Below are 14,471 nucleotides of genomic sequence, written 5' to 3' on the forward strand. Positions count from 1 at the left end.
AGACGAGTGGTTCTCAAACTTCTCAAAACTCAAAACAGCGACCCCAAATTGAAGATCGACAAGATCTCGCGACCCCCACTATCAAAAACAAGCAATAAACCTAACAAGCTGTTCACAGTATTTTGACTACATTTACTATACATCAAAATAATTTTGGCTTACCTTTTAATGGGAAGGGTGTACTTGTTTTTTTTGTTGTTGTTTTTTTTTTGCTTGTTAAGTAATCATGTGTTTTGCCGGGCTTTCATGAGCAAGCACTTCTGAACAGATTACACATTGAGCGAAATCTACGTTGTCAACAGTAGAGCAAGTAAATCCATACTTTATGAATTCTTCCTAATATTTTCGACGTTTCCTACTTTGGTCTGATGGGGTCTTGCTCTTATGCTAGGTCAATGTACATGGTTCTGATGACTCAGGCAAACTGTCCACAATTTCCTCAACATTTTTAGATTTGCGAATAACAAATTTATCCATCTTGGCAGTTGCGGATTTCACGTGCAGTTGTGCGCTGCTGTAGCAATAACTAGTGAGCCAGTTGCTGCACAGTGACGTCATATCTTTGAGTCGCGAATTAATTTTTTTTAAACACGCAGTTTAAACACTCACACTCAATCAGTAATATCTTTACAAATCAGAAAATATTTATTAATAGCATTTACTTGTAATACTGAAAAGTGTGTATTATAATCACAAAACAAGACATAATTGTTTTAATCCCTCTCGCGACCCCTTGAAATTATTCAGGGTGTCCCTTTCTGTCTCTCTGGCGAAAGGTAAAGACATGCTGTGCTACCAGTAAACAGAATTCTAAATGTTCTCCTAGGAGACACAGTCTCATACAGATCTGTCAGGGTGTTATATGTAATGATGCTTTGATTATGTTTACTTCACAGCCATTTTGTTACATCAATCCGTCATACAAGGCTGCCTGTCTCCCTGTCTTATTCTCTTCTTGATCTGTCCTATCATGTCATTTTTCTCTTGTGTGTTTAAACAGTATCTATAAGACTTTAAAATTCTCTTGTGATCTTTTTCTTCATTTGAGTTAAAACAGACATCCTTCACATAAACAATTTAGAATACAAAATGATGTGGCTTTTAAAATATTAAATATTACTCTTTTTTATCTGTTCCTACGAGTTCTTCTGTTGTTTCCTCTCTACTTTCTTTCTTCCTACCCCTCTCTTTCTGTCTGTCTTTACAAATCTGAACTTAGTAGGGATGATAAATAAATGTGACTTAAATGCTAAAGGTTTTCCTTATAGTTTAATGTGATTCATATTTGAAGTGCCTGGAAGTCTCATTAGTACTGATCAGCTGTGTTCCAATCAGATTAAAGGTAAACAGAGCATGTTTGTGTGCGTGTGTGTGTGTGTGTGTTTGTAAACTGATTAACTGGCAACACAGTGGCATTGTGGGTAGCACTGACACCTTTCAAGGTCCTTACAGAGTCATCAGTCTGTTAGTGTGGAGTTCCGTGTGTTCTTCCCATATGCCCATATGTTTCCTGTGGGTTCTCTGGTTTCTTCTCACCCCCTAAAAACATGCCCAAGGTGAATCAGCTCTCCTGCTCCTAGGTGTGAATGAGTGTACATGGTGCCCCGGGATGGACAACCATCCAGGGTGTGTTCCCACCTTTCACCCAGAAAAATGTTTTTCATATTTGTATATGTTTTAATATCATCTTACTAGTTTTAATGAATAGTTATCCCTCTTTCATTCAAGAATTCACACTTTTCAGTCTGGTGGAGTGGCAACAGGTCTAGAGCCTATCCCAGGACCACTAAGTGCAAGACGTTAATCCTTCCTTAATGGAAAAACGTGGACATACATATACAATAGGGACAATTTAGTATGTCTATTTCACTCAGTGACATTTTTGGGAGGTGGAAGGACACTAGAGAAGCCGGACAGAAATAAAGGGGACATGAAAGAAGATTACACACAATATAACCTGAGCTCAGGATTGAACTAGAGACCTTAAAGCACGGGGAGAACTCTATGCAGACAGACCTGAGGTCAGAAACGAGCCCTCCATCCTGGAGGTGCAAGGTGACAGTGCGTGCCAACCACATACTAATTTAATTACTTAACATAAATATTTTGCTTGGCTTTTTCGGTTTATAAAACTTGAGAGCAAATGCTTAAATAAACCTAAGCTAAATAGATTAAGACTCACAACATAGTGATGTACACTCACTTACTCATCTTCTGTACCGCTTATCCTGTATACAGGGTCTAGTCCTTTAGTTATGGTTTGTAATTTAGCATTACTATTGGTTAATTTAAGGTAAATTAGTTAAGCTTGATTGAAACAGAAACAACGAAAAGAAAGGATCTATCTATCTATTTTTGATATACACACATACAGTTGAATTTAGACGTTTACATGCACTTTAGCCAACTTACAGTTTTTCACACTTCCTGACATTTAATCCTAGTAAACATTCCCTGTTTTAGGTCAGTTAGGATCACTACTTTATTTTAGGAATATGAGATGTCAGTAGATAGTCAATAGTGGAGAGAGATCATTTTTTTCGTCACATTCCCAGTGGGTCAAAAGTGGGTACATAGACTTAGTATTTTGTAACATTGCCTTAACATTCACAACAAATTCTGATCTTTGGAATAAACTGTCTGTGAGTTTATTCTAACTACAGTACATTTGAGTGCACTTGTGTGGCTATTGAATACACGCTTTTCTTGCAGTTCACGTGTCAACTTTTTTCAGGAGTTCTAAACTTCCATAGAGATAAAATTCTAATACCATATGAGTAAAATGTAACCCCTAACCAGAATTAATTAAATTTTTTTTAAACTCTTTCATAATTAAAAATGCAAAATACAAAAGAAAAAGGCCAGGTGAAAATGACTACAAAAAAACCTCATATGGATTACTAAAATGTCCTACTGTTATTTAAATAAATACAACACATTCAAAAAGCCAACGTGTAAAAGATTTTTGAGATTGAAAAAAAAATGTGTAAAATGAAATTATGTATTTTAACCAAATTAAAGCAGTGTAAATACAACATCCCAGTGCATAAAATCTACAACTGAAGCGCAACATTGTTCACTGTACAGAGTCTGAAAAAAGACCACAAATAAATGAATATAATAATTATATAATATATTATATAATTATAAATAAGTTTATTTTATTGAAAAATATTATCATTTAATTAGAATTATAATATCATAAAAATTAAAAGATTATAATATATATCATATTTATATAAAATTTTTATCAAATTCTATTTATAATAAAAGTGCATTATACAAGTTACATAAAAATTTTATGTTTAAATAAAAATATTTATCTCTTTACATTAGTAATCACAAAAATGCAGTCACTGGCAAGGATTCCAAAGGTATTCCCCACATGTCTCTTTCTAGAAATCCTGTAGTTTGTCTGTAGGTCAACGTCTACTGTAGGGCTTCATCAAATAAGTCCTCTAGCTGAACGCGTTATCACGAAGTATAAAAGAAGGCATGGGCTTGTTATCATTGGTCATGGTTTCTGGTGGACGAAAGTTAATGGTACAATACTCTACCTATCTATGCACTCAGCTAACTATTATTAAATAGCTTGAGATCTGACATATGTCCCACTCCTCTAATGTCTATAGGTTAGTGTCTATCCGTTAACTAAACGGTACTGTATGAGGTCGTTATCATATCTTTAACACCCTGGTAATAATTTTTAATAATCGGCAGCATCGTTAAAATTTTGCTCTATGTTATTAGCAGTTTTGTTATCAATTCGGGACTCTGTATAACATTGATTCCTTAACGGCTCACTATTAAAACATAATCATTTTTGCTATAATAAAAATTTGCAAGAAAGTTGTTATTTTGTTCTTACGGATTTCGTTGAAATAATTAACAGCTCAATGTGGGTGTGTTTAAAAACGTAACCGAATAGGTATTGACTACAACAACTGTGGTGCTGAGACGTCGGGAGAGGTCGGTAGCAAATTCAGCTGAGTGGAATGGGGGTATAACCTTTTCACACATGTCTAACTCATTATACTCGAAAATTATACTCCAGAAATTGGTTATGTTATTTAACTTAGGTTAAATGTTTTTGGTAGCGTTCCACAAGCTTCTTACAATAAGTTGGAATTTTAGTGCATTCCTTCTGACAGAACTGGTGTAAATATGTCAGGTTTGTACATAGGCCTCCTTACTTGCACGTTTTTTACCATTTTGCCCATACTTGGAAATCTGCTTGGGGTCATTATCCATTTGAAAGTACCATTTGCGACCAAGCTTTTATTTCCTGGATGATGTCTTGAGTTGCTATAACATATCCACACGCTAGTCCTAAACGTCTTGTATAAAATGTATTTATACAAGTACAACTGATGAATGTGTTACTTTCACAAATACACACAGCTTGTTGGTTTTTACATCATCTACATTTTTCGTAAGAAAGATTTTTAACATAATCCTTAAATAAAAAGTGAAGGGAGCTCCTAGCAGCATTGCTTAGAAATAAATAAATAAATAAATAAATAAATAAGCAAGTATAAATATAAATACAGTCAACACACTTCCTGGACTGTTTCATATAGATTTTGATTAAAATGAAATTAAGTTAAGAAATGCTTGGCAATTTTTTTAACTGTATATTTTACAATTTTTATAGCTGTAGCACTCTCTGTCGCTGTCTCCACTCCATTGTCACACAATGTAAATAAAAACAGTCAATGAAAAACAAAAAAAAGGATTAAATTCTTAACAGAAACTTTTTAATATGCTTGTGCATCAAGTATACACAATCTACTGATCCGTGAACAGTGTTTACCGGCTATTAATCTGATATAATTTTCATTTTCCATTTTTCCACCCCACTTGATTTTCTGTATTAGACTTTAATGAAATGTTTGCTTTTCATTATAATCTGTGAATATATTAGCAGAGTGTTTTATGCTAATGAGAGCTAATGAGGAAAAGAGAGAGACCAAAACTAAACTCACTAAATCAAGAAATCATATGCCCACGGTCATAAATCCTACACGGGGACTGCAAAACATGTATACATTATTATTTTTTGCATTGATTTTTTTTCCACTGAGTCTTTTTCTATACAGTATATTTGTCCCAGCTTATTCATCCATTAATGCTACTTAGTTTCATTTTTGGTACTGTGTCTTAGTCATGTGTTTCTGCTCAATTAAAGACACATCAGATGGGAAGGCCAAAACCGTATTCTTTCAGTGGCCCGTAGGTGAATGCATGTGAATGCATGTGAAGTTTACTGTTTAAATTGTGTTAGGAAATATAATATGAACAATATAGTTTAGCATATAGTGTTTATTAAGTGGATGGACCTGTAGTTATGCTTTTAGCAGCCACATAGTATATTTAGCTCTGTTGTCAAACAGTTAAGAGATGGGAAGGCTATTATTTTTCTTTCTTAAAAAAGGTAGACAAAAAATTTTATGGTTGGTTGATCAGATTGAAAAATGGTTGATTTTAATTCGACAGATTGGCTTGCATGAAAGAGTAACCTGATTGGTTATATGCTGAGATGAAAGAATGTGATTGGTTATTGTGCTGTATCCGGGAGCACAGACATGAATTTTTTCCCTCATTGCGTATCTAGTGAACTATGAAGACGCACAAAATGGCTCTTCCTGCTCCCTTTCTCTCCCTCCTACTCTTCATCCTTGCCTCCTTCTATCATTCCCTGGGTGTGTCCTTCTCTCACTCTCCTTCCATCACCTCTTGTCCGGACACAAGCGATGTGACAGTGTCCCAGTAGAGGTCATTTTTAGACCTTACACACACACACACACACACACACACACACACACACACACACACACACGCACACACGTCAGCCACTTCCACTCAAATGGAAAATGGGGGTTTAATGAGGGTGTCCTTGTCAAGGACATGAAGCCATCTCTCACCGTCCATCTCTCTCTATTTTACTCTATTTCTGATTATTCTATTTTTTTCTCTCTCTTTGACATCTTTCCTTTACTTTCTTGTACTGCTTTTTTAAAATCATACCTCCTTTCTGTCTTTTTTCTTTTGGTTATCACATTCTCATATTCACTCTCCTTCCATCTGCCTGCCTGCCTCTCTCTTTCTCTCTCTCTCTCTCTCTCTCTCTCTTTCTCTGTTTTGGTCTTCTGTTCTATCACCATCTCAGTTTTCTTAACCCTCATCTGCAGGTTTACACTCTTATTTTTTTTCTTTATCTTTATTTAGCCCTATCATGTCTCTACATACAGTATGACTGTTTCTATATTTTTTTTGCTTATCAGTCAGTTTATTGCCAGTGATTGTTTTCATGTCTTTCTCCTTTCTGCAAGCTATTCTGTCTTTCTCTTGCACTCTTACACCTACTCAGTGTCTCTCTTTCTCTCTTTGTTTGTCTGTTTTTGCTACTTAAATCAATTATTATTGTGTACTGAGTGTGTGTGTCTTCCTTGTGTGCAGATTTGTTTCGTGACTTTGGACACGAATGTGGTTGACCTCCACAATAACATCTGCCTCAAGGTGGGTAGGTCTTTTAAAAATATCATCCAAATCATTAACTACAAGTGCAACACACTCTAAGCTTCTGATCATAGTGTAAATGCAAAATACCACACAGGAGGGAGGCACTGCTGTTACTACTACAAGACTACTACATCTATTTCATTTTTTCAAAGAAACACATTTTTTCATTATCTTACATGTTAATTTCCAACTGAAATAGAGATTCAGGCAAAGGTTCTATTGCACTCTGGCATATGTTTAATTTTTATGTAATTGTCGGCGTGACTGCTGCTACTGCTTCTTTAAAATGAGTTAACCTTACACTACTCATTGGCTCGAACTCACTATGCTGCATGCTGTCCACGAGCAAACAGAATGCAGTCTGGGCATGCTGTCATGCTGTCGATTTCTTTGCCCCAGGTGATAGTTTTCACAAAACAGGACTCTGGTAGGATGAACTCCTCTGCTGTTTAGCTGTTTGGTGCAGAGTACATGTGGGATAGGGAAAGGGGGGTGATCCTTTGCATGTCCACCATTCTGAATGGTCGGGGAGGGTAAGGTTGAACGAATACAGCCGGACAGGCTTTAAGATACTCTAGGTTCATATGATTGGTGTATGGCTGCTGGGCACCTAACAACCAGTTTCTCAGTTTCTCCAGTGCTACAGTACCTTTGTTCTGAGGAGCTCCCAACTTCCAAGATCATACTGTTGTTCCACTTGGCTTGGGTCAGCTTTCTGCTAAACAATGCAGCTGGGTGCAGTTTGGATTGCACCAACCCCATTGTCAGATGCATCAGAGGCCAAAGCAAAATACCTCTTCAACCTCTCAAAGGCCTGGACAGCTATGAGGTTCCACTGATGCATCTGACAATGTGCTTGATGCAGTCATTTACCCTATTTTTAGACAAAAAAGAGTTGTGGAGCAATCATGCTAAATCCCTGAATAAAGTGGTGGTGGAAATGGCAGACCGCAGAGTTTAGGGTTGGAAAGCAGGAGGAAGCACTGTAGCACCTTAATGGTGGTTGGAGCAAACCAGTCATTAAATGCCAGCCCATTATCCTGGCCCATTAGCTCTCTTTCGGGCCCTAAGATAGCAGTGGACACAATCTAATGATGTAACCAATGAACACCGCTTTCAAGTGTGTGGAACTAACACTTCTCCCCCCAATGTATAGTTGATGTTTCAGGAGTCATGACAGGAACAACCTCATATTGTCATTTATGCCATTTATCAGGTCGGATACTGTGGCAGCAGACGAAAAATCTTATGGAATCATGCAGTGTTATAGTGGCTGTCTTCTGCTTACCCCCCTATTATATACACACCAGGCTGTAGCCAGTCTCTTTGGTGAGGACATATCCTCTCATGGGTTTTCATACCACTGCTATATGGATTCTCCTTCCCCTCCCTTATACACTCATGTTTCTGCTCAGATCTCTGCATGTCTGGTACACATCCTATGGCAGATCATCAGCTGAACATTAATTACAGCAAAAATGCTATGGGAACATCTTTCTGTGTTGCCGGTTGTGAAGCATGGGTGTATCAAACACGCAAAAGTTTGGCATATATAACCTCGGTCAGGTGACGTCATCTGATGAAGCGTACTTGCAGGTTATAAATAGGAGTGAACCGGAAACATTCCTCAGATCTTTTTGTCTTCATGACAGCCTAGTTGTGTTTGCGTGTCTGTGTGTAAACCAGCAAAAATAAGAAAGTGTTTAACTTACCGATATGGCAGAGTTTTAAACGAGATGTCCCTCCGTGTGTGATAAATCCATATCGGAGGGCGATCTCCACACTTACTTTTTCGGTTAAAGTTCTTCGCTCGCGGCTCGCCTTCCTTAAGAGAAGCTTCGAGCCGCGGCACATTCCTGGGACTCATGCGTAAATCTGGCAGTTGTGTGGGAGACGGATTCCCCTCCTTTCTCTCGCGCCCTTGCCAGATCAGCACTTCTTGTGAATGGGCAAGGATAGACATCCTCTCTCGCTTCCGTGGAGATGAAAATAACCTCCAAGCACTTAATTAAGCCACAGGTTCTGTTGGGTGGCCGGGGGGCCCTTTTCTTAGCAATCTCCATGATGAGTTAACCCTTTCATGGAGTAAGCTGTATTCATCCCAAGTTTTCGTGCCATCGACTTATTTATTTATTTAAATATAGTTGATGTGGAAGCGTGGGGTTATATGATCACGCCCAGATGAAAGAGATGCTTCCAGGCTATCTCTCTCCTGGGACATCATTCTTCCTTAAAAGCTAACACTTCCTTCCAAGCTGTGTAGACTTTCATCTTCCCTGGAGGGAAAAGCTTTTTAGGAAGCAGGTCAGGTTGGTGCTCCATTGCACACCATGGCGGTTTTGCCATTCCCGAAGTGTTTTTGGGCCGGGCACCCCCTCGTAAAGATTGGGGTGCGGCGCGCCGCGCTTCACAATCCGCCTCAAAGTGGCCCCCCAATGGGGAGAGGCTTGTAGAATTCCTTTCGAGAATGAAGTGTTCTCCCTGGCACCCCCAGGAGGTCGGTGTTTATGCTCCGCCACCACTGGTGTTTCGGGCAACACCGGTCTCCAATAAAGTTCTTTGTTTTTTTTTCTGCCATGTTTCAGGATGCCGAACATTTAACATCCCCCCTGTTTAACCAAGCCGCCAAGACCTTTGCCACTTTCGGAGAATTTGGCAGCGTGGAAGCTACTGCCAACTACTGCCAAGATCTCCCTGGGTACTAAGCACTGTAGAGAGAAGCTACAGGATTCAGTTCTCACATCACCCTTTGCATTTCAACACAGGGGGTTCCTGAGGTTTGCTTTCGGGGGCGAAGCTTACCTGTATCGGGTCCTTCCATTTGGTCTAGCTCTCTCACCCCGCACATACCCAAAGTGCATGGATGCAGTTCTGGCTCTTACGACTCCAGGGCATCCGTATTTTGTATTTCATAGACGACTGGCTGACCCAGTCTCAGTAGCTAGAGCTTAGACCCAACGCCACGAAAAGCCCTTTTACTACTCACACTACTCTTCCAGCTCCCCTGGGTCTGGACGCCTTGGCCCGTACGTGGCCCAGATTACGCCTTTATGCGTTTTTCCTGATAGCTCTCCTCCCAGGAGTCTGGGCGAGGGTCGTCAACAGGGTTTGCGCCTCTTACTCATTGCGACCCGTTGGCCGACCAGAGTGTGGTTCTTAGATCTAATATCTCTCCTCGACGGCTCACCGTCAGAGATTCCAGTGAGGAGGAATCTTCTGTCTCAGGCGCAGGGGACAATATTTCATCCATGGTCCGAGCTCTGGAACCTTCACGTCTGGCCCCTGATCGGGGCCAACTAAGAGATACTGGTCTTAACCAGCCAGTGTAATTGAAACTATTTTAAGTGCCACGGCTCCCTCCTCTAAAAGAACTTATGCCCTTAAATGGAGTGTAGTGAAAATTGATGCATGGCAAAACATGTAGACCCAGTCCACTGCCAAATTGTTTTAGTGCTGGAGTTTCCTCGGGCTTATGCCCTATTTCCCTATTTTCTTGTCATGTTCTGACTGACGGGATTTCTATGGGAAAGCACTCTTTAGTTGCCCGTTTTATTCGTGGAGCTAAATAGTTGAGACCGCCCACTAGAGCCACTGTCCGTTCTGGGGACTTATCTATTGTGCTTGAAGGTCTGATTGACACCCCATTTGAACCACTAGAGTCAGCACCTGTCAGGTTTCTGACTCTTAAGATGGTTTTTCTCATGGCTGTTACTTTAATGAAGAGAATTGGAGATCTGCAGGCTTTGTCAGTCTCTCCATCCTGCCTAGACTTTGCCCCTGGGCTGGTCAAAGCTATTCTGCATCCTCACCCAAATTATCTTCCGAAAGTTCCATTCTCAACCATGCACCCAATTGTTCTTGAAGCATTCTGTCCTCCGCCTTTTACAGCTCCGGAGCAGCAAAGGCTTCACTTACTGTGCCCAGTACGTGCTCTTCAGATTTACATTCACTGCACTAGCCAGTGGCGTAAGTCAGAGCAGCTTTTTATATGTTACGGGGACCGCAACCGCGGGGCGGCCGCCACTACACAAATGTTGTCACATTGGGTGAGAGATGCTTTTGCCCTAGCCTATGAGGCACGTGGTCTCGCTTCGCTTCTAGGAACGTCCTTTCAGACAAAATTAATCTGAGGAATGTTTCCGGTTCACTCCTATATAACCTGCAGGTGCGCTTCATCAGATGACGTCACCTGACCGAGGTTATATATGCCAAAATTTGGCGTTTGATACACACATGCTTCACAACCGGCACCACAGAAAGATGTTCCCATAGCGTTTTTACGCAGCATCTCGTTCCCGCTTTTTCAGGGAACAGGGTTACAGCAAAGTAACCAGAGACGATTTCAAACATTCTGTAAATTTACATGCACAGTTAAGTCAAGCTATGGTTATAGCTTTAATAGACTATTTAAATAGTCCATCTCCACTTGGCATAAAATCTCCACGATGAATAAAAATTTCATCACAACATGCAAATGGTCAGGTATATAGCAATCATCGGTAAAATAACAAATAGTGCTTACATGCTGTGTGTGTTTGGCAAGACATTGCCATGGAATATAAAAATGGTTTCATATATTTTTAAATCCAGGAATATGAAGTATATTAGTGCCAAAATTCTTCAAAGCAAAATAGAAGGTTGAATTACATGAACTGAAAAAAAAAACGTGTTGCAATAAAAATGTTTGAATTTTTCTGCATTGCAATTTAATCTGAATTGAAAAAATCCGTAGAGCATTTACAATGTTTGAAATTTTTGCCACTGCAATTTATTGTGGTTGTATATTTCAAGTGAAAATGTAATCCAAGCATTTCAAATTCAATGCAAAAATATTCAAGTTACTAAATTGCAGTTCAAAAATATTTTCAAGTGTTAAAAATACAATCTTTATTGATTATTTTTCAATCTTACAAATTCAGGTAGACAAAATTCAGGTAACAAAATTCAGGTAACAAAATTCAGGTAATAAAATAAAAGTCGCTAAAATTCAGGTCTTCACATCCGGGATATCACAGGAATAGCAGTGGAGAGCCGATTGCTGCTGTTCGTGCCGCAATGTACCTTAAAGTGTGCTTCCTGCTTCCTGTGCAGTCAACTTCTCAGAAACTACTTACCGATCGGAACGCAGCACTCTTAAATAACAGGCTGGGTTGCCAGTTGCACAATGAACGGTTAAAATGACTTCTCTGCTGTAAACGCTAGCAGATTCCAGATATCCAGCAGCATTAGAGACAATAACAGTAAGACAGGTTATAGACTGCACACTGTATATCTTACATACAGTCAGTATACACAGGGTAATGTGAGAACTGACCAGAGTTACTAGTGCAATGATGGACAAAAACTACAAGATAAATAAAAAAATATAAATTACAATAAAAAAGAGAAATGGGGTTAATTGCAGTGCAGCCATAAATGTACAATTTGATATGTGACAAAGTTACAGTGCGACAGGTATTTATGAGGCGCCGTTGTAACAGGCAGTTGTTTTAATATTAATAGTAGCGAGTTTGTTACACCGTACAGTATACAAAAAATTCAATCAAACTTCACTCATGCACACACATATGAAACGCTTGCGTACACATATATGAAACACTCACACATACATATACAGTATACTACAGAGGTGTGGACTCGAGTCATGAATTTGATGACTTTAGACCCGACTTGACAAAATATAAAAAGACTTGCAACTCGACTTGGACTTTAACATAAATAACTCGGACTTTCACTTGCGCCTATTGACTTGTAAAGACTTGCTACTTCCCATAAAAAGCCCAAAGATAAAAAGTATGTTAACACGGTCCGCTCTATCTCTGTTTATGTGTCTGTGCGCGTGTGTGTGACAGAGAGCATGCGCGCATTCGGCACGACATCCAATCAAAGTACCGTAGATTCTTTTGATTCGACAGCGTCCAACGTGACAACAACGTGCACGCGCCAGTTCGCGAAATGATACCCAAGGTAGTTTCGTTTGGCTATAAAAAATTGGCTATATGCGCGGACCACTGAGCTTTAACGGAACGCAGTAAAGGCCAAAAAGGAAATTGTTAGCGTTTTTTAATCCCCTGACGAACTCTAGCCATCAGGATGTGTTTCCCTTGTTATCTTAGACATATTTAGAATGATAAACATCGGCTGAGTCACTTGTAGGCTGTAAACATGTCCGAATACTGGGTTTTATTGTTTATATTTAATCACTGGTATACACTACCCATGATTTGCTGATTTCTTTCATATGCAGTTTGGGTTTATTCATATAATGTGACCTAGTGAATTGACATCACGCGGATAAAATGCTAATTATCTCGAATAATAATAATAATAATAATTATTATTATTATTATACAATATTTAATTATAATAATACTTATCATTATTAATATTATAATATATAATATTTAATTATAATATAATAATAATAATATTTATTATTATTAATTTATATATAATAATTATTATTATTACTATTATTATTATTAATGTCTTGAGACTGTATCTGACGGGTCTCTATTTTGGCATTATGGTTTTGCTGAAAAGGCATATTTGATATGAAATATCAGACAAAATACTGACATGTTTACAGCCTACAAGTGACTCAGCCGAGGTTCATCATTCTAAATATGTCCAAGATAACAAGGGAAACACATCCTGTTGGCTAAAACACTAACTGTCCTTTTTATTCTTTACCGCGCTCCGTAGAATCTCAGTGGTCCGCGCATAACCCTTCGCGGGCGAGCCTTCTCCTAAATGCGCGTTCCCTGTGCCCTTTTCACGGGGGTGGGGCTAAAAAAGCGCATCCTGATGGGGGAACCAACTTCGACACAGCACCGGATTGTTTGTATGAGGTAGCCTACGTGAGTGTATCACACAAGGTAGAGAGCAAAGTTCTTTAATGTTATGTGAAGAAAACAACGTTATTGTTTGTATGAAGTAGCCTACTTCATTGAGAATATGTGCTACCATTTTACATTGCTACTAGCATTTACTAACATTTGTATTTTTATGTATCTGAGCAATGTTCTTTCATAAAAAAAGGTTTGTTTAATAAATACAGATCTTACAACCATACATAATCTGTATACATTTTATTTTTCTGCTAAAAAGACTTGAAAAGACTCGAAAGTCAAACCATAGGACTTTGGACTTGACTTGAGACTTGTTGGCCTTTGACTTGGGACTTGACTAGGGACTTGCCTGTCTTGACTCGGGACTTGACTCGGGACTTAAGGGCAATGAATTGAGACTTACTTGTGACTTGCCAAACAATGACTTTGTCCCACCTCTGGTATACTACTAACTGATCAAACAACTACATAAAGACTTATGACTTCATACTAAATATTAAACTGAAATGTTGTAATTGCGTTGCATAAAATAATTTGTGACAAAAAATGTTTTTTTTATTTTATTTTAATCAGACTGACATTAAACTGTACTATCCACACTTTACGTTTTTCTTAATTACAAAGTTTTTATGGTTACCTTAATTTATAAGCTATTTAAATTGATCAAAGTGTAAACAGCATGTATGTTGTTGCTGCTGTTGAGGAAATTAATCCCCTCTTGTTGCTAAATGTGACTGAACATTACCGATCGCAGGGGCAGGAAACCCATTGTTCTCACGTGTGAATGAAAGAGCGCTGGCTTTGCTTTGAATATAGCGTTTACGGCAGAGGGGACATTTTAACACATTACACCCTTTATTGTGCAACTGGCAACCCAGCCTGTTAGTTAAGAGGGCTGCGTTCCGATCGGTAAGTAGTTTCTGAGAAGTAGACTGCACAGGGCGCAGGAAGCACACTTTAAAGTACACTGCGGCACGAACAGCAGCAATCAGCTTTCCACTGCTCTTCCTGTGAATCCCGGATGTGAAGACCTGAATTTTAGCGACTTGAATTTAATTACGAACCTTTCGTAACTTGAATATTTTTGCATTGAATTTT

The 14,471-nt window shown here is 38.8% G+C and overlaps 1 protein-coding gene across 1 annotated transcript in view; it reads left to right on the plus strand.

Moving 5' to 3' along the window:
• The window catches only part of sphkap (SPHK1 interactor, AKAP domain containing), a 72,289-nt gene that overhangs the window by 34,875 nt on the left and 22,943 nt on the right, over positions 1 to 14,471 (plus strand). Inside the window, exon 4 of the mRNA XM_053499806.1 lies at positions 6,460 to 6,519. Within this exon, the coding sequence (XP_053355781.1) occupies positions 6,460 to 6,519 (60 nt within the window). The remainder of the gene's footprint in view (positions 1 to 6,459; positions 6,520 to 14,471) is intronic.

The sequence above is a fragment of the Clarias gariepinus genome, chromosome 7 (assembly GCF_024256425.1).
Source record: "Clarias gariepinus isolate MV-2021 ecotype Netherlands chromosome 7, CGAR_prim_01v2, whole genome shotgun sequence".
NCBI lineage: Eukaryota > Metazoa > Chordata > Actinopteri > Siluriformes > Clariidae > Clarias > Clarias gariepinus.